Source organism: Macaca nemestrina, chromosome 14 (genome assembly GCF_043159975.1).
Source record: "Macaca nemestrina isolate mMacNem1 chromosome 14, mMacNem.hap1, whole genome shotgun sequence".
Classification (NCBI taxonomy): domain Eukaryota; kingdom Metazoa; phylum Chordata; class Mammalia; order Primates; family Cercopithecidae; genus Macaca; species Macaca nemestrina.
The window spans coordinates 106,366,952-106,392,570 of NC_092138.1; the positions used below are offsets into that span (position 1 = coordinate 106,366,952).

Genomic DNA, 25,619 nt, shown 5'->3' on the forward strand with positions numbered 1-25,619 from the left:
GGAGATTCTGCTAATATTTTTATCTATGTTTTATAACTTGGTGAGTGACGATGAGAGCCCTGCACCTGCCAGAGCATCACAGGCAAATGGCATCGGGAAGCAGGGGCATCTTCCTGGCAACCAGGCTGGGCCATCTTCTCCTGGACACCTGCTGTGTACCAGGCATTTCATCACCTCCTTGAATGCTGGCGGTTCATTTCATGATCAGTGTTAAGCATTTTCCTCCATGGGAAGGAAGGATGGGATGTAAAAAAGCTAAGGGCTATCCTTTACAAATTCTGGTTCTGCAACTTCCTAGCGTGACTTTGGGCTTGGGCAAGTTTCTTAGCCGTTCTGAGCCTTAGTTTCCTCATCTGTACAATGAGATTAATAGTACCTATCTACCTTCAGGATTGCTGACAGAATCTGAAATAAAATATGCAAGTTAGCTAGTACAAAGTAGATGATCCAAAAATGGTAGCCACTCACCCTTCACAAACTGAAGTCCATGGGCCACGGAAGCCAAGAATTAATGTACACCTGTATCATGTGTAGGAAACCAGAAAGGTGTTCCTTATTTCTTGTTCCCAAACAGGATTAACTGTGAAGACTAATTTATAAATGTGAACCTAAGAAAACTCCAGCTCTGAAGGAAATCATTTGAATTTTGTTTTTGTACGTAAAGTTAACCTTCCAGTGGTCTGAGCTGTCGTCACTGACTTGATGACAGTCTGGCCCTCCAGACGAGAGCAGCGCTGGCATCGGGCAGGTGATTCCTGACACCTGCTGCCTGCAGGCATTCGCTGACCGGGCTTTTCCTGGAGGAAACTCCCAGGGCCAGACGGCTGCTGCTTCCGCGCGTGGACTCGGATCTGCTGTGACACCGTCTGCCCGACAGTCTCTCCACAGGCAGCCTTTCCTCTGTACTTTTTCTCCATGGTCGAAATAAAACAGGGTGACTGGGAGTTACTTATAATTCATGAAGATTTTAAAATGGCTTTGGAGATTTTGCTTTTAAACCAGTAGGTCCAAAACTTAAAACAGTGTCTGCAGCACAATTGCTTGAGGAACCTCGAAAAACACAACTTCCCAAGCCCCATTCAGTCATCCCAGGATTTCTTTAAGCTCCCCAAATAATTCCGATACTCATCAGCCAAGGTGCTGCGCTCATGAGGTAATTCCATTGTTCTCCCCGGCCTGCTCCTGGCAGCTGTGACATAGGAGCTGGCCTGAGCAGATTCACCCTGGAATGTTCTCTCCAAGGGAGAATCAAGTCCGTGTCGCCTGCCTAGTGCTTACCACTGAAGGTTTTTCTGATTCCAGACACACTTTGTGCCAATATTCTGCTTGCAGCTCTCTGAGCCCCTACCGTGCCTCCCCAACACTGCCAGCCCCAGCATGCAATGAACCTACTTTGTGCATGCCACCCGCTTTCCACACCATGAGAACAATCTGCCCACCTGGACCCTCTGGAGGGGCACGATGTCAGCCGCTCACCGGGCCTGAGTGTGTGTGAAATGATCATGTCCTACTTACTTCAAAACAGTAACCCCAAAACATTCCTTTTATTTCTGTGAAACCGGCCAAAGTGAGGTCCACCCACCTTCACGCAGCTCTGGCGGTGCACCTGCCCACCTTCTCTTGGTACTCAGAACTGAGCTGGGCTTGAGAACTCAGAGGTTTGGCTTTGCCATTTCTTTCCTACTTGCTGCTGAGGTGGAAGCTGTGCTGCACTTACCACCCCATTTCAAAACCAGACCAAACCAGAGGCCACCCCGAACAGAGTCAGCCAGCAAAAGGGGCAGGTATCGATGTTCACCTGAAGCCTCAAGGGAGTCCACTCTGACTTCTGACAGCAGAGGGGTGCATGGCTCCTACGCTCTCCTGAGCCAGTGCTCAAGGAGGATCAACACCCTGAAGGGCCAGGCCAATGGCCTTAGCAGCCCCAGACTGCCCCCTAAAACACCACACAGTGCCCAGACCTCAGCTGCCCAATTTGGTTTTTGTTTTTTATTGAGTTTCAGCAAACACTAGCCACATGAATGTCTTACTGGGCCTCCAATGCCCACCATGTTCCAGAACCACAGCCAGCCACCCACTGACGCCATTCAGGAAGTGTCCATTGTTTGGACTGTTTCTTCCAGCACCTCAATTTCCAGAGGAGTGATTTTCTCAGTGAGGACTGCAGTGGTCCCTTTCTCACACCTGTACCGGCCAAGCCTAGTGAAAGAAAAACAAAAGCACAGAGTTAGGATTCCCCTCAAGGTGCCAGCGGGCAGGCGACAGTGAAAATAAATATTCAGGTGAGGCAGTGAGCAGGGTGGACTGGAATCCTGGCTCTTCCGATCCCAGCTCTGTGATCCTGGGCGATTCAACTTCCTCAGTTCCTCAGTTCTCAAGTGCTGCAAAATGGGGGTGCCTGGGAGGCACAGAGCGTCATCAGTGAACACGGCACCTGGCCCTTGGTGGACACGTGACTCTCCCCCACCCCACCAGCCCCAGCAAGTGCTGGGAAGCACTTGGTCCCTTGACATCCATCTTCAACCTCCCTACAGTACCTTTCAGTGACAGCAGGAAGCAAATCCCATCATTACACAAGAGAAGGGCATGACTGCTCTTCTGGGCAGCAACAAGAATGACTGAACTGTTACCTCAGACACTGTACAAACATCTGGAAGCATAAACTGTGTAAAAATATGTGCAGCCACACTCTGGGCTTGTCATTTCAGACCACTCTCAAGACTCAAGAAAAGTTAACTGTCCCCTTCAGGGACACAGTGCCTCCCCACTAGGACACACCCAACACCTTCCTGGAGTGAATCTGGCAGAGGTTTCTTTGAGCACCAGACAGTCTAGAAGATACATATGTGGGCTGTTAATTCTCACAGTGGGTCAGGAATTAGGATACTGTTAAATGGCAGCACACAACCAACTGCTCCTGGGCTCTATGCCAGCCGAGATAATATCTCTATCAAACTTACTGTCCTTCAGGGACTACCAGAAGGCTGCTGGCTGTGCCATGACCTTGTGCTCCAGGAACACCCATCCTCTCGCCTGGGCACATGGGCTAAAAGAGGGAGCAGGAAGCAGAACAAGGAGAGCAACTTCCACAGTTCTGCATCCAGGTCAGGAGCACGGTCAACCGAGTGGCCTGTCTTTATTCTGCCAAGCCTCCCCCAACCCCCACTCTCTTAAAGGATCCAAGCAAAAGTACCTTTTAACCATGTGTCCCCACCCCATCAGTTTGAGGATGCCTCTCATTCCAAAGAGCCAAAGTCCCACGTGGCCTCTGTGTGCCTGATGACTCTGAACCGCCCCTCAGTGTCTCCGGGAGGCTTGGACACCTCCTCACCACTGTGGTGATGGTGCCCGATTTCGGCAGCATGCATTCAGTGCTTCCACCTTACGTGCCAGTGGACTGCAACACTGTGTTGGAGGGCTGCGAGCAGAGCAGGCAGCAGGGACTTGCCAGGCAAGGCCCACACTGGCGCAGGCATGGGACGCTTGCTCAGGCCTATAGCCCTGCCCGCACCCTAGCATCCACCCTGGGAAGGGCTCCCCTAACTCAGGCAGTGCCCCCATCTTCAGTCACTGGCAGAGAAGACAACAGGGAGGTTCCAGGGAGCCTGGACACTTGCTGCCCTTGGCCTCAGGACACCGATGGGGAGCGGGCCCCGTGCAGGTTACTGCACACCCACCACGCGCCCAGCACCTTCTGGGCCGCCTCGCTGATTCTTCACAAGCAGCCACAAGGCGGTTTTCTTTCTGTTCTTGGGTGTTTAGAGCCTCTGTTTACAAGTGGAGCAGCCCACGTCCCAGAAGTAGGATGCGCCGCTGCTGCGCTCCCTGTGGATGAAGACTCCTGCGCTGAGCACAGGTTCCCTAGGCAACCACAAATACCACTTCTCACTAGCCCAAACGTGGCTTTCAGAGTCCTCGCCCAGGACCCTGTCCAGCCTGAATGGTGTAACCATTCCCTACCCCATCACCGCTTCATCGTGGACTTGCTTAAATTACACAGCATCTCGCAAATAACTAGCAAAGCAGGCTACGTGGAGTACTTGGGTCCTGCCTACCCGGAGCTCGGCAAAGCCTGGTTCCCCAACACAGCTCTGGGCCTGAAAGGTAGCTTGCCTTCCTGCTAAAGGCCCAAGGGACTTCATGGTCTCATTAGAGGTCATCTGGTTGAGCTCCATTTCCCAGACAGACTGATTTGCTGGAAGCCACCAAGCCAGCCACCAACACTCTCCAACCCCAGTGCCAGAGCTCTCTGACGCCGTGCTGCCCACCCCATCAACAGCCCACTGAGCTTCCACAAGGTTGAGTGCAGCCCACAGTGAGTATCCGCTGGTTCTGAACGTGCCATTCTTTCCTTGTGAATTACTCCTGATACGGAGTTGTGTGTGCAGTGGGAGATGAAAGCAAGCTTGCAGAAGGTGATGCTCGCTTCCTCTGTGCTAGCTGTGGGGCTGGGTGGGAGCCGTAGTTTATAAATGCCCTGTGCTGCACCCAGACGCTACAGCTGGAAGCAGCACTCCAGGATCCCATCCTGAGCTGCTCGGGCTCCCAGAAGAGGTCAGGAGCCACAGGACGCTCAAGCAGCTGGACAGTGATGAGACACTGCAAATGAGCTGCTCCGGTGACACATGCCAGCCGCTAGGTTTGGAAACCTTCCAGTTCTGCTCAGCAAATCAACTAAAACCTTCTCCCACTGCTCTGAGTCTGGGCTGCACCACCGAGCTGAGGGGCCCACTCGGCATGTAGCACAGGCTAAATGGCACAACTCCCTGTGGCATAGCAGACACACATCAGCTCCCAAGGCCACCTCTGGGAAGCTGTTAGCATTGCTGACTTACACCCAGTTAGGAATCTCGGGGCACTCTGGGGGAAAGTGCTGGGGCTGCTCTGAAAAATGCACCTTCTCACAGAAATCAGGGGATTCTTTAAGACACTTGAGAAAGGACAGCAGATGATCCAAACCGCTCCACCCCACCTCCCAGCCTAGGGCTCTTTCCTGGGCCACCCTCCACCTCTACCATCAAATTAAATCACTTTCCTACACCTGACAGCAGCCCACTGGCATAAAGCAAGTAACGAGCCGAAGGTCTGTGCGGGAGGCTGATTTGGGAACACTGGATGTACTTAATGTGGAAAGAACCAGGAAAACTCCATCCAGATGCCATGGAGATACCAAGGGTGGCATGATGCCACGGGACCCAGGAAGAACTTCGTCTCCTTCACTCACCTGGTCCCCTTCTTGTTGGGCACCGTGTACGGGCGGAGAAAATCCAGCTTGCTCTTACTGATGACGCAAAGGTCGATGTTGCTTCCGGAGCCCAGGTCGTTGAAGATGCCGGCTGCGATGGCTTCGCTCACCAGCTTCTTGGCTTCCTCCTCCTGAGAAAGAGAACGGCAGCAATAACATCCACGGCCAAACCAGGGCCTGCTCTGACATCCGCAATGTGCTCCCACTAGCAGTTCGCAAGACCTTCTGAGAGATAGGTGTTGTTTTTAATGCCCATCTCACAGATGAGGAAAAGATCTCAAAGTGCCTCGATGATTTGCCCAAAGTTCCCGACCCGGGCCTTTAAAACTCTTTATGCATGCACCACCTCTTGACCACGTCGGACACTCACCACCAAACGATGGGCTGACAGTTACTAGAGGATTAGTAACGTACCTTGAAAAGGGCCAGGTAGTAAATATTTTAGGTTTTGAGGCCAAAAGTCTCTACCACACCTACTCAACTCTGTCATGCTAGCACAAAACAGCCACACACAAATACATAAACAAATGGGTACAACTGTGTTCCAATAAAACTCTATTAGCAACAGGCAGAGGGCCAGATCTGGCCCATGGACTGCAGTTTACTAACTAACCCCTGATCAAGAATGTCCAACAATAGCTGAAACTTACTTCCTGATAACATAATGGAGAAAGTCAGCATTGTAAGGGGAAGAAACTGACACCAAAACACAACAGTAGTTCTGGGGAAATGCTGGCAGACCCAGGGTGGGACATCTTGCCCGAAAGAATCTGTCTCTCCTACTAAGGCTGGAGCCCACAGGTTCACTGAAGAATCACTGTCTCCTTTGTCCCACCTTTAAGCACAAATCCTCATCCCCAATAGTTACTGGTGAACAGATGGATTCAACCCTTTCTTATCCAAGAAGGCCTATCACATGCTATGTCCTAGACCAGGAGCTAGGGCTGCAGAGGTGGATGACGCCCCCAAATACCCGCCCTCTAGGGGCTTAGAGTCCAGCGGGGGCACCTGACCCAAGTAAGAACAATGCAGGGTGAGAATGGCTACAGAGCATGTGAAAAGGAGCTGGGAACATGGCTGGCCAGCAGAGCTTCAGGGAGGGCTGAAGGACAGGCTGCACACGAGGCACTCAGAAAACAGCAGTGAAACACAAGGCAGACAGCAAAGGCAACGGTACCAGACCTGGGGAACGCCAAGTTCAAGCTCTATATACAACGAGGACAAAAATGAACCAGGCTCCCTGAAAGCCGGGAATCTAACCTGTGCTATGGCGCCTTCCCAATCCACGAGGGCGTGGGAGTACATACATGTGCAAGTGCACTCCAGCGCTCATCCAAGTAACATCCTTGGACAAACACGGACTCCAGGCCCAAATTCCAGCCTGAGACCCTCAAAGGGCAGATCTGCTAACCTCAAGTTTGCAGAAGATCTGAACCCATTCAGGGCTCCTGCTCCTCTGCCTGCCCCCATGCCAGACTAGGATTCCAGTGACATAAGCACACTCTACAGACTCAGAAGAACAGAGAAGGTTCTGCTGGAAGTGGGCTCCTCAGCAAACCAGCTGACAGCAGTTCCTTTGATTTTATACCCCAGGTTTTTTCACTCTCATGTGACATCTATGTGGGGCTAATTAAGCTGATTCTTCTTTTGTACATACATAGTCCTGTAAGAATACATTCAAACAGGATTAGGAATTTTCTCCTAGAATTCTCAACAGTCTATGGGGCCAGAAGCTTTCCACAAACCAGTGAAGGTGGTAGCAAAGAAAGCCTCTTAGATGAGGAGCTGGCGGCAGCTGCTATCTAGACAGCAAAAACCAACCACTAATTCAGCAAACGCAACCTCATTCCCAACCGCTTCTCTTTAAATGGCCTTAAGTGTGTGTGCATATGGGCACGTGCGGGCAGAACCATACTTATTCCCTGTTCCTGGCCTACCACCTCTGCTCCCCTTTCTCTTCTTTACCATTTAACTATTTCCTCTGCTTTGTTTCTCGTCACTGCTGCTAGCATCTCCAGCCAGTCAACAGTACCTGGCGGACATCGCAATCCGTGGGCACACTTAGGACTACACATTTGCACTTCCCAAATGATCTGGGTAGATGGGGACAGGTGAAGAGAAGACTTGGGGGAAACAGAAATATACACATGACATGAGACATGCATATCTAGTGTCAATTGATTCGACTGGACAGAGGACACCAGACTGCTGACAGTGCTATGTAAGATTACGAGTGATCCTCCCTCTATTTTGCAAACAGTCTGTAATGTAAGTAACTGATAAAACTTTAAAATATGCAAATTTTAAAATGATATAGTTTGATTTACTCATAAAATGATCATGTATGCTGTTATTTAAGTATAAATAAAGGCTTTTTTAAATTGGGGAAATACATCTTTTAAATTCCTTTCCTCCCCACCAATTCTAGGGAAGATCATTCCTTAAGGAAGAGAATCTCAAGTCTCTCACTTTCTTCACTCCACGTCCCATATACACATGGCTGAAGATGTTAGGAGATGGAATGAAACTTACATTTACGGAGCACCTATATGCTCACTAAATCAATCGATCAGTCAACATCTATCAGCACTCAGACGTGCCAAGCACTGAGCTGGGCACTTTGATGATCATCAAGCTTACCCCTGCCCCCAAACCATCTTTTCATGTTGGTATGGTCAGAAACTCGGGCTGACAGTCAATGACTTACACAAGGTCACACAGCTGGTAAACAAAAAAATAGTAAAACAGGCCCATCAGGCCCCAGAGCCAGAAGGCCACAGCACCACACCAACTCGCAAGTGACCTTCCTTGGGCCGGGGACTCCTCAGCTAGTCCCTGACTCAAGGCCGTGTCATTCACTCCCCACCCCCAAAGAGCCTTAAGACCTGAGCAAATTTAAGAGGAGGAGGATGGTGTTTGCCGGTTTCTCTCTGGGTCAACCTCTGATGGTCACTCCCATTGGGGGTGGAGGGCAGTGTCTCCCAAAACACCCAAGACTACCACTTCCAGGGCCTTCTTCATTCTCAACCAAGTTAGGGCAAGAGTTCTACAATGCAACGCCAAATCAATACTAAGATCTAAGGTCTCATTTAACATATCCCTCCCTTAACACCCCAAACCCTCAAAATCGAAAGAGGGTGGAAATGACCAAAGGCTCTACTGTCCACTCACTACTTACACAGTTAATGTCTTCAACACATACCTGTAGGGACCTACTATGTTCCAGGAACTGCTTCAGTGTTGAATACTGTCTCTGACTACAGTATTTCCATACACAGAATTCTAGACACGTATGCAAATATGCTACTGGGCATATTCATACTGTGTTTTCTTTATAGTGGAATTTCACAATTAAACAACTTTTGTCTTTCACATGTGCTACCAAATATTTAAGAAAACTATCAAGAAAAACCACAAACTAAAGGCAAAAGGTGGGGAAAACACCACATTTGTATCTGTCTCTGGCCCACAGTAAGCGCAAGAAGCGCTGTCTCTTCCTTTAGGATTAATTCTTCGTAGGGAAATTGTACCTCCCCTTTCTGGAAGATGCACAGTGACCTAGGTCCTGGGCAGCATCTGCCTGGGGACAGCTGCTACAGAGGGGCCTTGACAAGGGCCTGCAGAGTCCATGGCCCCAGCTGGTCAGGCCCAGGTGCAGCGCTGTCTCCCACAGCCAGGGAGGCACCCTCCCCCAGTCAGCTGCCGATGCATTTATGTAGCAGGTCACAACGGAACCTCGGTGTGGAGATGGGTGAATAGGACTTATCCTCATCACCAAAAAACAGCAGCTTCCTTTTGCTTTCAGACACTCAGCCAAAAGATCATCATGACCCTGATGATTAAACACCAGCTAGGGAACCCAGGTTCAAAGTCATCTGGCAGACAGAATGGGTTTGAATCCCCAGTCTACTACTTACTGCTGGGCAACCCTCGACAAGTCACTACACCTCTCTGAGTTTACTCTCCTGCTCTGCAACATAATGATAATAAATCCTACTTCACAAGATTACTAACAAATTAGAAATAAAAGCACAGAAAGCACCTGCTATAGTTTCTGGCACATAGCTACTGCTTAATAAATGGTAAGTTATTTAATAAAGCAAGCCAGAGGGCTCCTAAAAACACAACTTATCTCTAAGCAGCGACTGCCTATAACAAAGCCCAGGCCAGGAGAAGGAGGTCCAGACAAACCTGCTGACAAATCTTCACACAGTGCCATAGAGAAGTTCCTATAATAATTAATCCAAGCAAAAAGCACACTCCCTAAAAGTTGGGAGAATATAAAAGGAACACTTCTTGCTTTATGGCTACAAAGACCAAACTAACTGGGAATATCAGTCCCCCGGGCCACCCCGGCTTCTTAAATGAGATTACAATAAGAGTGATGTACTGTACTGCAAGTCAGCTGTGACAAGCAGCACTTTATAGAGCTATCTGTTTGTCTCCATCACCGCATCGCACAATGTGTCCCCGGACTCCAATGTGCAGTTCCATTTACCGCTACATGACAAATGGGCAGCACTTGTAAAAGGCACAAAGAGGTCCACGTCGGCCACGTAATGGTCACCACAGCTGTACCCGAGTGCTTGAGGGGACAAAACAGACCCCCAAGTTCATTAAACTGACCAGTAATGGATCTTTCAAAAAGTGCCTTAGGAATCGTACAGAAAAGGCTAAAATAAATAACTCAGCATGGAAGGCTAATCTGAAATGGTGTTTGATAAATTATTTATAACACGGGCGATTGTCTGCATTTAATATTGGAGCTACTAGTAGCATCTTTAAAAGATGATTTATGTGTTGTAATGCTATTAAACTTTATATTGGCCCACTGCTAGCTATAAAGTCTGCTGAGATTTAGAGAATGAGTTTTAAACTGTCACTGCAACATCATAGGAGATGGAGACTGTATTAAATCTTTACTTTAAACCTGTTATCTAGAGAGTTGCATTTTGTAGACACTCACAAACTGATAGATTACCTTGGCATCCGCTACAGTGCGGGCCCAAAGTAGTACTGCCAAGAAACTTCTCCGCATTATTCTTGTCTACAGCTACCATCGAATTTCTCTTCTCACTTAAGTGATTTTTAGATTGGGAACGTCACCAGAGAAAAATGTAGCTGTGCCAGCCAATGGGCACTCTGGACAGTTCAGCATCAAATTAATACTCTTTAAATACACTCTCTTGACTGTTCAGCTATGCATCTGAACGCTGCTTTACTTACACTGTAGGCAGGCAAAATATTAAATATGCACTTGACTGAAAACCTAACAGACTATTTTACACACAGCTTTGGAATGTGAAACTTCATGTATGTGGCAAGTCATTTGACATAACTGATTAGTAACTAAAATTTTTAAAAGAATTTAAAAAATAAAATTGGTTATTTGCCGGCAAATATACTGTGTATGGAGCTAAGGAGCTGGCATGGGGGCAGAAAACAGAGAGAGAGTCAGCCTTTTTCCTGAGGAACAGGGTTCCCCCCGCTTTAAGGGTTTTCAGGGCAGCACCCAAGGGTCCCTTGCCTTCTGTGCCACCTCCATGCCAGGAGGAAGGGGTGCAGCTCTCCTACCTTTGCTGGGGGAAACAAGAATGTGGATGGCATGACAGCTGAACCCTCACGACTTCCATCAATTTCCCTGTGTGTTGCTGAACCTATATTTAGTTCCATTAGTTCACAACCATTTGCTCCTTCATTAACTACTAAGGATTTAACTTGTAAGAAGTGAGGCATGGGAGGGTTGGGGAGATGCTGGCCAAAGGATACAACATCTCAGAAGGAGTAAGTTCAAGAGATCTATTGTACAACACAGTGGTAATAGTTAATAACAATGTACTGTATTCTTAAAAACCAGCTAAGAAAGATTTAAGTGTTCTCACCACAAAAAAGTATTTGAGGTAATGTATGTTAATATATTGGCTTGACTTTGCCATTCCACAATGTACACAAATTTTAAAACATCATTTGCATATGATAAGTATATAGTTTTTATTTGTCAAGCCAGATAATTTTTTTAAAAGAATTAAGGCAATCCAAATGCAGCTTGGAAAATCTTCATTATCTTTTGCCACTTTGATTTGAAATAGCAAAAAATTCCATTCCTCTGATGATCTAGAGCAGAACAGATAAAAGTCTGGGTGTGATGAGAATTTGGACTCTAAAGAGAGAGGATGAAAATTCTGAACGTCAGGGGGTCCGCCCTACACCTTCTCCATCTTTGTATCCCAGGGAACTAGCCTGGTGCTTGGCATGTAGGGTCAACAAATGAAAAAACGAAACGTTCACTTCAAATGCATGCATGGCTCTGCCAAACTCAAAGACTCTGAAATCAGGAGAGAGACCCCTACCAAATGGGGCAATTCCCAAACTGCACCAGCCCCAACTGGAGACCATTCAAAGACAAGCACTTGAGAGAAGGTCTGAACATGATGTGTTTATTGGGAGCCTGCTGACAGGCTAAGGCTCTGACTCTGCCACTGATGCGGCCTGAAGACTCATTAATGGTTGATGGCTGAATACAATTGAAAGAGTTCAAATAAGTGTTTGAAACAGTCCCCGCGAAAGCAGTATGCTCCCTGCACTGAGTCACAGACTTGACGTATCCCATGTGTAGCCACATTTTTTTACAGTAGAAAACTTTTTTTTTTTCTTTCCATACTAGGCTGTGTGACAAGAGCAAAGGTTTCTGAGTTTGGGGTTTGGCCTGAGCTGTAGAGGTGAATACGCCTGCCTGTGTTAACACCTAGGAATTCAGCAGAGCTGAGCTGCAGCTGATGCTGGGCACACTTAGAGCCGGGAGTGAGCCAGTGGCTGCATCTTTAAGGCCTAGCTGGTGTTGCCATTTCTTTCTTTGACAGTTTTTTTTTTTTTTTTTTTTTTTTTTTGGTATCAGGATCTGGGTGACACAAATAATGAAGGAGAAACTCGCTGTGGGTGCAGGAGTGATGTGAGGGGTTTTAAGTGGGAATGGGAAGGGGTGTTCATGTTCATGGAATTGCCAACCAGGTCTGTCCCAGGTCACTGAGTGATGCCTGTCAGAACTCGCAGCCAGGAAGAGATGGCAGTGGCTGCACGGCCACAATGGGCTGGAAAAGGGTAGCCCAGAATGAGGACAGCCCTGGACAGCGGGTCACTCTCTGAGCCAAAGAGTGCCCCTCGTAAGAATGAGAATAATACCCCTGTCCAAGGAATAAAATGAGAGAAATGACCCCGACACAGCAATTTCACAAACAGGACAGTTAGCAAGTCCTAGGGTGGAAGAAAACAGGCAAGGATAAGAGAGAACTAACACCAGGCACCTGCCACACCCCCGGGTCTGAGCCAAACACTTGCGTTATTTATTGAATTCCCAACTGCTGGTACAGATGAGGAAACTGGGGCTGTCAGAAAGGTTGACTGATGCACTCAAAGGCACACGGCTGTGTACAAGCAGGAGAGTCGAGGATGCATGCCAGGTTAGTGCCTGGCACCACCAAAGCCTGTCTTCCTATCCCACCATTAGGAAAATCTGTGGCGGGCAAGTGGTTTTGCTGGAATCTGTGACAGTGAATGGAAGGAAAAATACCTAAGCTTCCAGAGGGAAAAGAACCAAAAGAGACAAGAACATATTGCTTTCCACAAGGAGAAGAAATCAATGTTCACAGCATATGTGTATACAAATATATATTTCCAAGGCTGCATTGAATCAAATGTAATCAGAGAGAAAAAAAAAAAAAAAAAAAAAAAAAAAAAACAAGAAAGCCTGGGTTTAAAGAAAGTGAGAAATATGCTCAACAATCCTCAAAATGAAAACCGGGCTGCCGCAGATACTAATAAGATCCTCATCATATTTCTCTCTCTCTGCAAAAACAACGTGGCCAGTGATAACTCTGGCAATAAATTCCTGGAGCCACTGAAAGGGCTATCACCTGAAAACAGAGAGAAATGAAGTGAATCTGTTCCATGGGTCACAACAAAGCAGCAACTAGCACTAGAATTTCTCAGGATAAGGAGAGTAAGCGATGACAGAAATCCAGTCCTGTCAGAAGCAGAGACTGAAATCAGGGTCTGAGACCAGCAGAAGAGCCGCGTTCCCATCTCCAATATCTGGATAGGACAAAACCACTGCTAGATCCCGGGCACATGTGGGAAGGCTATCACAGGCACTATGTTATATGACATAATCCTGCTTCCACAGCCTGACAAGGCCCAGACAGAACCAGGAGGAGATCCAAGGAAGTACAGAGTGCCCTTGTTCTAGGAAGTTTAAAGATGGCCAAAATGAGGCAAATTTCAAATGATGCAAAACTCCTGCAAAATGGTCAGGTTAGCTTAGCTCAGCAAGCATGCACGAGTGGCCTGCTACGAACACACCGCACATGCTGTGCTGGACAATGGAAACAGGCCTGAACACAGAGCCTGACCATGAGAATTGTGGAGCCCAGAAGGGGAAACAAGGAGATAATCTCATTACAATGAGGTAAGAGCTAGTAAGAGACAGGCCTGACAAAGGAGCCACAGATGGACCCAGGTCTCGTGGGGTGTAGGTGATGGAGACTGGGCAAGGCCTTGTACCGCGAGTGAAAGGTAGCCAAGCCAAAGGGCAGACGTGTTGGCAGGAGGAGAGCCATGGACATGGGAAGGAGAAAGGTGTGGTCGAGTAGGTAGTTCAGTGTGGCTGACTGCCAGAGAACCTCACAGGCTATACAGACGGCCCACCCTTTATGCTAAGCAGCAGGGAGACATGAAAATTTTTACCTGGAAAATGACATACAGTCATGCACCATGTAACATTTTGGACAACAACGGACTGCATATAAAAGTGGTCCCATAAAATTATCATGAAGCTAAAAAACTCCTCCAGGCCGGGTACAGTGGCTCACACCTGTGACCCTGTAACGTTGGGAGTCCTGAGCCCAGGAGCTCGAGACCAGCCTGGGCAGCATAGTGAGACCCTGTCTCTACAAAATACAAAAAATTAGCCAGGTGTGGTGATGTGCGCCTGTAGTCCCAGCTACTCGGGAGGCTGAGGCGGGAGGATTACTTGAGCCTGGGAGGTTCAGGTTGCAGTGAGCTGTGATCGTGCCACTGCACTCCAGCCTGGGAGACAGAGCAAGACCTTGTCTCAAAAAGAGAGAGAGAAAGAGAGAGGGATTACTATCACTTTCTACCTTCCAGTGAGGTAAGATGTGGATGCAGAAGACGGTGATACTGATGGCCCTGTCCCTGCAAAGGCCTACACCAATGTGTGTGTTTGTGCCTTAGTTTTTAACAAAACGTCTAAAAGGTAAAAAATAAAAATAAAAAAATTTTAACAGAAAAGAGCTTATAGGCCAGGTGGGCATGATGGCACACGCCTGTAATCCCAGCACTTCGGGAGGCCAAAGTAGGAGCATCACCTGAGGTCAAGAGTTTGAGACCAGCTTGGCCAACATGGTGAGACCCCATCTCTATTAAAAATACAAAAATTAGACGGGCATGGTGATGCACGCCTGCTCTCCCAGCTACTCGAGAGGCTGAAGCAGGAGAATCGCTTGAACCTAGGAGGTGGAGGTTGCAGTGAGCCGAGATCACGTCCTGCTCTCCAACCTGGCCAACAGAGCAAGACTGTCTCAAAAAAAAAAAAAAAAAAAAAAGTCTATAACAAAAGAGCTTATAGACTAAGGACATAAAGAAAAATATTTTGTACAGCTGTACAGTGTGCTTGTGTTTTAAGTTAAGCATTATAAGGGTCAAAAGTTTTTAAAATTTACAAAGAAGTAAAAAGGTTAATTACTGAAGGAAATTTTTGTGTGCGTAAATGTAGTGTAGCCTAAGTGTCCAGTGTTGATAAAGTCTACAGGAGTGGACAGTAACACCCTAGGCCTTCACATTCACTCACCAGCCACTCCCTGACGCACCCAGAGCAATTTCTAGTTTTACAAGATCCATTCATGGCAAGTGCCCTAGACATATACACCATTTTTTATCTTTTATACCATACTTTTACTGTACCTTTTCTACATTCAGATGTTTAGAAACACAAATACTTACTGCTGCCACAGCTGCTGACAGTATTCAGCACAGTAACACGCTGTACAGGCTTATAGCCCAGGAGCAACAGGTTGCACCATAGTGCATAGGTGCGTGGAAGGCCAGACCATCTAGGTTTGTGTAAGTACATCCTATGACATTTGCGTGATGACAAAATCACCTAAGGATGCATTTCTCAGAATATGTCCCCATCGTTAGCAACACATAACAGTAGTTAGACTTGTGCTTTTTGAAACTCCACTGGGGAAGCCGTGGGGGACGAAATGCCAAAGGCAGGAGACCAGAGAGGAGCTGATGATAATATTCTCAATGAGAGACAGTGGCGGGGCAGCAGGGCCAGGGAGGAAGACCAGCAGCAGAGCAGATGTGGGTGAGGAGGAAGCAGCAGTCAGGTGAAAGAGCAGGACGGAAAGACGTGGAGGGTGCCAGCTGGACTTCCAGCCTCAGTCATAGGTGCTGACCACTCCTGTGAACAAACACAGCCTTCACACAAAGGCCTTTCGTAACTTCTTGGCAACTATTTTTCTGGTGGGTGGTGAGCAGCCAATGGCTGACTTGATTCTATTCCCCCCACTGCACCAGGAGGAGCTAACTCAGCTACTTCTCCATAAAACCTCCAGGCACGCACAGCATTCAGATACACTTGGTTACTTAGGTGGCGGGAGGGAGGTCTCAAAAAGGCATAAAGAAACTTCTGGGCTCTGGAGCTGATGAATATAGTTACTATATTGACTGTGGTCATGGGGGGCAGGGGAGGCAATGCTTGACAGAGGCAAAGAATTTGAGAGAATAAAGATCCAGATATGAATCTAGTCCTGTTACTTAACAGCGGTGTGACCTCAGTGATAAAAATCACTCCACATTTTTAAGTTCCAATTTCCCCACCTGCAAAGGAAGACCTAAAACCCCCAAGCACCCAGGATGGTCATGAGGATTAGACGAAGCGTCACGCACAGGAGATGCTTGGCCACGGTGCCTGCAGTGCAGGAAATCCACAATGAACGCTGACTTCACCTGATCCTACCCATCTCCATCGCTCACTAACACGATTACCAAGGCAAAGCCAGCCTTCCAGAACGACCAATGCAATAGGCAACCCATAGCAACTTAGTACTTCTTTGTTTCAACCCCCATTTAAAAGCAAATCAATTATGACAGCAGCCATCATACTGCAAATGAAATTCAATATATTGCCATAAAATCTTTGTTCATATGCACATCTTCCATATAGAATTACGGCCATTTCGGTAAGAAGTTTAAGTACCACATTTTCATTTATTCTCTTTCACCAAAAATTATATTCTAAAAAGACACAGAAAAAGAAGGCAGACTTACTGTGTGCAGGCTCTGTGCCAAGTACCTGATTCCACACACTCACCCATACAACGCTTTAAGGTGGTTTGGTTTTTTCCACCCAAGAAAACAAAACCTCCAGTCTCCAAAAATACCAATAATGCCACCAAGTCTTTATGTAAATTTAATTTATAAATCACTGGCGGGTTTCTCTTTTTAAACTACTTTACCTCTAAAATCATTTCACAGTTGCAAATATATTGCTTAAATTATGCTACCCTAACATTCCATCACTCATCTGGCTTGTTACATTTGGTAAAATTAAACACATCCCAATGAATTCCTCTACTACAGAATCTAGCCATCGAATCCCACGGCAAAGCAACTATCAAATTCACTGCATCAAAACTACATTCAAATGCTGACATTTCCCTAAAATACATGTAATAAAACCTCTCAGCAAACAGAACCAGTCAAATTATTTTCGGCCGCCCCGTATATCAATAAAAAAGATACCATTTCATTTTCCCATTTGGCCAGTTGTTGATTATAAATCTTAACTGAAACTGACTGAGAAAGCAAAGGCACTTGAATTTTCTGTAAAAGTTTCAGGACAAGAGGGAGTCAGAGACTCAGAGTAAACTCTTGTTACACCTGATTAGCGTTTTACAAACGGTCCTCCTAATGATCCCTTCAGGTATTGACTTCAGTCCATTTCATAAGAGTGAGTTTTACATCTTGTATCTTATAAACTGGGGCTACAGGGGTTACACAAGAGGCAAAAATCAATCTTCCAACCCAGGCCTCTTCAGAGCCCACGCGTGCACGCTCCATCCAGTCCATTCTTACCGCTCTATCCCCTAATTCCATTCAGCTGAGTTAAAAGCCACCGTATTTGTCAAAGAACCAAAGTTAATGAGTCTTTACGTCTTTTTAATATCCTGTTATCACCAAGGTTCTGATTCTAGAAAAACTACATTCCAACACGACAGGGTGACAATGCGGCGAGAATGACCACATTCTACAGATAAAATATTCACTGCAAATATTTTTTTAAAATCTGTACCACTAGCTGGAATTTTAAAATATCTATTTAGTATAACTTCCTATCATTTTTTGGTTTCTGCACAATTTCAGGGTTAGGGGAGGGTAGTATAAATTACCTAACAGACACCCACAAGTAACATTACCTGTTAAGGTTAAAACTTTAACTACCTTCCTGAGGTAGGCTGCTGGGGTCTCATTATAGCAGGTAATCTGACATTCCGCCATGCACAACACACTAAGTACTAGCATCTCCCAATTACACTGCAACATAAATCTCAAAGGACATTTGAAAAGTCTACACAGCTCCTGCACCCACTGCCGAAACACAAGCACCTCTAATGGAACGTGGCAGCTTTCTAAACTAAATATTCACACGCAGGGACAGGGATGCTCAGCTCTGGCCTTATCTCACACTGAAGAGTGGATGTTAATTAAAAGGCCACACTGACTCGGGAAATGACCGCCCAGACAACTTTGGACACTGTCTGCAATTTCCTTTCCCAGCTGTCCCAACTTCCAGGACTGCACAACTGAGAGGCAGAGCAGGGGGCCCCCGTGCCTCTGGACATAACGTTCCTGTCCGAAATGCTCCCCTTCTCTTCCGCCTCCCTGTCCCACCCTTCTTCACACCCCAAGACCAAAAAAATTCATGTGAGGAGTCACATGCAATTTGAGGTCTTATAGTCCCCCAGACAGAGTCCATCAGCTCCGCTCCCGCTGTACCTCTACTGCCCACTGGATAGGTAACGTTCTCCACTTTTCATGCTGTAGTGTCCCTGCTCATGGGCCTGTGCACCCCACTAGGTTGTAAAGTCACTAAGAAAGGGACCATGTCTTAAAACCAGGCACAGGGCCTGATCAACAAAATCAAAACTCAAGGTGAATGGCATGCAAGTCCACCCTTCACATCTCTGAAGGACCACCGTCTATCAACAGCTTACAGAGGCCTTAATGGCAACTCCAGTGGCAACACAGATCGCTTCTGGTGGCGCAGATGCCAAGGAACTTCTCCCACTACACTCTGCCTTTGCCAGTTTCGATGTGCCTTAGGAGTTTTTGAGAAAGAGCGCCGTTTTTTTTTTTTTTTTAAAGCTTTCACAATAGCAGAAGGTATCCAGGGTATATTTGTTCCTACCATAATCATTTGGCTATTTTTAGAACTGTTTTTACTTCAGCTAGCAAAACCTACACTTGATATAGGCTGTCATGGAGGAAAAAAAAAAAAAAAACCTGTCATAAAAGTAGTAATGGCTTTGAAATAGCTCATCCAAGCCAACTTTATTCTCATCCCTCTTTACTTAAGAATCACCAATCCTGGCCGGGCGCGGTGGCTCAAGTCTGTAATCCCAGCACTTTGGGAGGCCGAGACGGGCGGATCACGAGGTCAGAAGATCGAGACCATCCTGGCTAACACGGTGAAACCCCGTCTCTACTAAAAAATACAAAAAACTAGCCGGGCGAGGTGGCGGGCGCCTGTAGTCCCAGCTACTCGGGAGGCTGAGGCAGGAGAATGGCGTGAACCCGGGAGGCGGAGCTTGCAGTGAGCCTAGATCGCGCCACTGCACTCCAGCCTGGGTGACAGAGCCAGACTCCGTCTCCAAAAAAAAAAAAAAAAAAAAAAGAATCACCAATCCCTTCAAATATTGGCAGTTCCGTTTATTCAGATCTTCCAATATATAAAATTTGCTGACTTTTCCCCCCTTGAGTTGATATAGATACACAAAAACTGCAAAGCCTTTTTTTTTTTCTTGGCTAGAAACAAAACTTCTCTGCCAGTGTAAAATACAGGGGCATTTTAAAATTACCATATGATTTAGATCCGAAGGCAAAAACAGTACAGTAGCAATTTAAAACCTTCCAGCCTGTGAAAGCTGACAATTAACTCAGTGAAATACGGTCCAAGCCCTCACGCCCCCCACCAACTCTTGTAGGCAGTGGTCTCAATTAACACCTACATGCCCTGCATTAGAAGGTTTACCATTTTATATTTTAGGTTAATTTATATATATCATGTAAACCTACACAGGTACTACATTTAAATACTTGGCCCCAAATATTATTTTAAACTTAATTTTCCACAGAGCTAATAAGAAGAAAAAACTATGCTAAAATTCTTCATCATGCTCCAGTGTATATTAGCAAATGAGCAGTGTGTGACTGCCTTGCACACCCATGAGCCCACCACCTCCCCCTTTCTGATATCGCACACCACACAAGTATAATAAACCATGTGAATATTTCATACCGCTGTGAAATATGCTGGAGTATCAATTCAACATCTGCTGTCTTTAGGGTCCGAGAGTCCCGCAGAGACACTTTCAATTTGTAATTGAGTTCTATGCTGAATTAATCAGCAGTTTATCTTTTTTACTAAAATAATGTCTTCACCACTAACCCAGATTTACATTAACAATTTATGCCAAATTACCTGCCAAGGCAAAACTTACAAGATTCTACGCTACAATCCAGTAACACTCAGTCCTATATTTCATTGCTTGTATTTCTTTAACCTATATACAAGAAAAGTGGAAATCCATTGTTCCAAGAGCCTGCAAAACTCTAACCACAGATGACCTCGTAGATTTGTAAGAGCCTCACTTTTGATGGTGAAATTCGTGCTGGTTTCCTCCTCTCCCCCTGAAAGCCACTGTTCAGTAAATGGTTATGACTCCAAATTTTTACCAAATAGAATTCTAAAATGAAATAAAGTCAGTGAATAACAAAAGAATATCTTTTATTTCTTTTCCCAAGGAAAATCTTCCCATTCTCAATCTTGGCTTGGCTCAAGAGACAGAAACAAGACAACCAAGATAAAGGAAGGATTTTTAGTGCTTATTATGCACCTGAGACCCAAGTTAGCAAAGGCAATTCAATTTGAAGAGGGGTGAAGTCCTATTCTCTCTATGATATCACGACGCAGAATATTTTATTAGCAGTATCTTCCTCTGAATTCCACCTGTACAGTTAAAAATCTCCAAACACTTACTGAATTCAACACTATCTCTGAATCTAGCTCTCACCTCTCTCTCTCTGAATCGTCTCTGGTCACAAGACCAGAAGTTTTTTGCTTGCTGGACTTTTGCCACAGGTGCCAGCAGACAACATACTTCATGAAATATTTCTCCTATATGGTGTATGTCCCCCTACATTTCAGTTCTAGGAAATATGTAAAGCAAAAGCATTTCAAATGGAACACCTGCTCCAAAGAAATGCATCATAAATAGTTACCTATCAACTACAGAATAGAATAATCCCATCTTTTCAATCTACTTTGCCAATAGCTGCACAAGGAATTGCCACCACCATACACAACAGCCTCTCTCAGTACTGCCTCTGCATTACAGCACCAAACCTAACAGCTTGCAATCACTTGGAACCTGTGACTATCTGCTGATGACATACTGGTTACATGAGAAGATGAAATTCAGTGTTTACACAGCAGGGCAGAAGACATGACAGAATTTTCAGAAATATTTTTGGGAGAAAAATCAACAACGTCAATAACAAAGCCAGTATACCATTTGTTGATATCCTTTCATTACTCCTGTAAGAACTGGAAATAGAGACCTTCAAAATGTATATAGTCACTTTTCTAAGATTTGTTGATTCTTGAATTCCAGAGACCTGGCACCAAAAAGAATCCATTCCCAGCTTATGGAGATTTTTGGTAAACTATGCCTTTCCTTTTCTGTTTCCTTCCATCTAACCCATTTCCTGAAATTAAATGGGAATAAGTCACACTTTCTAAAATTTCCTTCAACCCTTCCCCAAACATCCCACTTTCAACTTCAACTTTTATTAAAGGCAGAATGCAATGGCAAGCATAGAAATGAGGACCAGCTACCACCATTAATTGAGGTTCTGGAGATAAAGAGATGAGGAAGACAATGACTTGACAGAAGAATACACATTCTGTGGCCATTTCTAAGTCCAAGAAGACTAACGAATCCTAGAGAATCAAGAAAGAAAGAAGCAATTACTTCTAAAATTCCAAACTCTGTGTGGTAGGAAGCCAAGTCCTGCTCTTGAAATCAGGTGAAAGACTAAATACAATTTCTGTCTGCTCTGTAAGATGCCACAAAATGCAAAAAGCAAGAAGACTGAAGAGCAGCCTTAACTCAAGAAGTCCCTTGTGACCTCTCCAAAGCTGGCCACCAGTGGGCTCCAATGCACAAGAACAAGCTCACTTCTTAAAAGGGGGACAACTCAAAATATCTGGTGCTGGTGGGAACCTTTCACCTTCAACAGTGTTCCTCATCATCATCTATTCTAAAGGCAGAATGGGTAATTTTCCAAATCACCCACTGAACCATAAATGCCAACTTCAATAACTGTTCATTTCTAAAATTAACTGGTTAGCACTATTAGAAATCACTACTTAGAATAATTCCATACAGGACCCCAGGGATTGTATCTTAGGGTTCGGACATCTCTAAAACCTAACGTTTTATGTTAAATAAAGCCAGAAAATTATTGGGGAAAACTGATACATCTTTTGATCCAATAATAAAGACAATTTATTACATCTAGTGCTTCAGGTCTTAAGGAAAGCCAATAAGCAAGAATTATGACCAAAATCAAATGACAGAAATAGCCTCAGGGAGAGCCTCTGAAAAGGCCCTTTCAATATTTAAACAAATGTACAATCACCAACCCAATTACGGCACAAATCCAGTGTACAAAGGAAGCACGTCAAATGTTTCAATTGTCTCATCTAAATATTTCCACAGCTGCACTAGTTCTTAGCAAAAAATCCATCAAAACCACAATAAGATACCAACTCACACACACCTACCACAATGACTACAATCCAAAGGATGATAAGTCTTGGTGAGGATGTATGGAAATCGAAACCTTCACACACTGCTAGTGGCACAGACGCTTTGGCAAACTCTGGCAGTTCCACAAAAGGTTAAACATAGAGTAACTATATGACCTGGCAATCTTGCTCCTAGAATTTCTCTTCCCAAGAGAAATCGTAACATATGTCCATACAAAAACTTGTACACCAATGTTCATAGCAGCATTATAAATATAGTCATATAGTGAAAACAATCCAAATGTCCAACTAATGAATAAATAAGTAAAATGTGGTATGTCCACACAACAGAATACTATTTGACCGTCAAAAGAAATAAAATACTGATATATGCTACAACACGGGTGAAATACCACACGAAGTGAAAGAAGCTAGGCACAAAAGACCACACATTATATGATTACATTTATATGGAATGTCCAGAATAGGCAAGTGTACAGAGACAGTGGATTCGTTATCGCCTAGGGCTGGGAGGGTTGGGGGAAAATGGGGAGTGATAGCAAATAAGAATGGAGTTATTATTTTTTTAAGGTGATGAAAATGTCCTAAGATTGACTGTGGTAATAGCTGTACATCTCTGTGAATACACTAAAAACCACTGAACTATACACTTAAGAACAGGTGAATTGCATAGGTGTGAATTATCAATGAAGCTGTTATTACGTAGTAATAGAACTAGGTATCCCACACTTTTAGAATAGTAGACCTAAAAAAGTAGTCAAAACATCTGATTAGTTACAAGTCAATCAATAAACTCACACTTTAATATTAATTTCTTTAAAGCTAAGACACCAGCACAGTGGCTTGTGCCTGTAATTCCAGCTACTCAGGAGGCTGAGACAGGCAGATCACTGGAGGCCAGGAGTTCAAGACTAGCCTGGACAGCATAGTGAGACCACTTACCTAAAATTTTTTTAAAATTAGCTGAGTATGGCAGCACCCTCCTGTATTTCAGCTACTTGGGGAGGCTCAGGCAGAAGGATCCCTTGAACCCAGGCATTCAAGGCTGTAGTGAGCTATAAGTGTGCCATTGCACTCCAGCCTGAGCAACAGAGCAAGATCCCATCTCTAAAAAATAAAAATAAATAAATACAAGCTAGAGATTGGCCAGGCACGGTGGCTCATGCCTGTAATCCCAGCACTTTTGGAGGCTGAGGTGGCAGATCACCTGAGGTCAGGAGTTCAAGACCAGCCTGGCCAATAACGGCAAAACAGCATCTCTACTAAAAATACAAAAATCAGCCGGGCATGGTGGCGTACACCTGTAATCCCAGCGACTTAGGAGGCTGAGCCAGGAGAACCACTTGAACCCAGGAGGTGGAGGTTGCAGGCAACAGAGTGAGACTCCATCTCAAAAAAAAAAAAAAAAAAAAAAAAAGCTAAGGCTCATAATAAACAAAAATACCAGCATAAATCTTTTTTTTTTTTTCTTTCTTTCTTTGAGACAGGGTCTCGCTCTGTAGCCCCAGGCTGCAGTGCAATGGCACAACTCACCACAGCCTTGACTGCCCTGGCTCAAGCGATCCTCTCTCGCCTCAGCCTCCTAAGTAGCTGAGACTACAGGGATATACCACCATATCCGACTAATTTTTTCTATTTTTTGTAGAGACAGGGTTTCATCATGTTGCCCAGGCTGGTCTCAAACTCCTGAACTCAAGCGATCCGCCCGTCTTGGCCTCCCAGAATGCTGAGATTACAGGCATGAGCCGTAGCGCCTGGCCTAGCATAAATCCTTAAAAGCATTTAATGAGAAAATAATTTTGGGTCTAAACACACATTTTTCCCCCCAAGACAAACGAGATACCGAAAAAGATGTAACAACCAAATATAACCTTAAAACCTAAAAATCGGAGAAGTGAGTCAAGTTCAGCTCATTAAACCGACACCTATTAAAGCACCCTAAGAAAAACAGCCTGAAACACCATCAAAACAGATAGGAAAATCATTGTTTATAATAGTTATCGAAGGTCGGGGTTTTTTTTTGTTTAATTTTGCATTTACGTAAAACTCTGTGTTTGATGCCAACAGGGTTCAAGTTGCACAGGAAGGTGCTTCGGCTAAACACAGATAGTCTTCCTTGATCTCCATTGTCTGCTGTGTGGGTTCCGCCAGCAAACCTCCCAGCGAGTGGTCACCTTCCTATGGAGTCATTAAACCTCTGAATGTCAGCTGGTGGGATTAGCCAGCAGCTTCCACACCTGAGCCCCTGTGGCAGGGACAGAGGCATTTGGATCAAGATCACTAATGAATACAGAATTCATATGCCGCTTGTCAGGGCTCCTGAGCTCAGAGTCGCACAGATGCAACCTAAATAAGACGGAGGACAGAACAATCGTTGACGAAGATTAAAAAGTTTTGGCAGTTGGGAAAAAAAGAACACCTCATTATTCAAATATGATAGTCTTGCTTATTTTTTTTTTTATTTTTGTTCAAGTTATTCATGATTCGCCTCAAATGGACAAATGCCATTCACCAATATTTAAAGACTTCTTGGTCTCATTACTAAATTTGAAGAGGGCTGTGCTGTCTGTACATCAGCCAAACTGGGAAAACAGCTTTCCTGTAAAACAGCTCTCTTATAAATAATATTTGAAAATTTTAGGGGAATAAAACAATCACAGGCTATTTAGTATAGAGAGCAGTTACAAAGTGAAAACAAAAATCTAGAATTAAAAGAAAAAAATGAACAGCCACATGATTTTATTATATTTACTAACATCTCTGTATCTCTGACTTCCTTAAACCTTTCTGTTCCTGGGTTCCCTCCAATCACAGAGCTTGCCAAAGAGGGTTACACACCTTGTCTGACACTTGTTTGGCTTTCTGCCGCCTTCACAAGACCTCATCAGATAAAAGGAACAGCGCAAGCAGCCCACACCTCTGCTCACCTGGAATAAGATGTCTTTCCCGGTCTTGTTAAAGAATTACAGGAACAATAAAATGTTAAAGAATTAAAGAAATAAGATGCCTTTCCCATTCTGTTGTGAAAAAATGACAAAGGGGCAGATATAGCACAGTGGCTGAACCCATCAGAGGGCTCTATCGTCAGGCTGACCAAGGTTCAGACTCTGACTCTTCCACTGAGTGTGTGACCTCTGGCCAGTTATTTGACCTCCCTACGGCCCAATTTTCTTCTCTACAAAATGAAGACAACAAAGTACTGAACTCAAGGAATTGCTGAAAAGTAAATGAAATAATATA

The 25,619-nt window shown here is 45.1% G+C and overlaps 2 protein-coding genes across 2 annotated transcripts in view; one reads left to right on the top strand and one right to left on the bottom strand.

Moving 5' to 3' along the window:
• Positions 1-7,637, top strand: part of LOC105463902 (NIMA related kinase 6) — a 103,588-nt gene extending 95,951 nt beyond the window's left edge. Inside the window, exon 10 of the transcript XR_011612858.1 lies at positions 575-7,637. The gene's annotated coding sequence lies outside the window, so the exon portion shown is untranslated. The remainder of the gene's footprint in view (positions 1-574) is intronic.
• Positions 1,963-25,619, bottom strand: part of LOC105463905 (proteasome 20S subunit beta 7) — a 63,374-nt gene continuing 39,717 nt past the window's right edge. Inside the window, exons 7-8 of the mRNA XM_011711322.2 lie at positions 5,225-5,376; positions 1,963-2,199 (exon numbers count right to left, since the gene is read on the bottom strand). Of these exons, the coding sequence (XP_011709624.1) occupies positions 2,088-2,199; positions 5,225-5,376 (264 nt within the window). The 3' untranslated portion in view covers positions 1,963-2,087. The remainder of the gene's footprint in view (positions 2,200-5,224; positions 5,377-25,619) is intronic.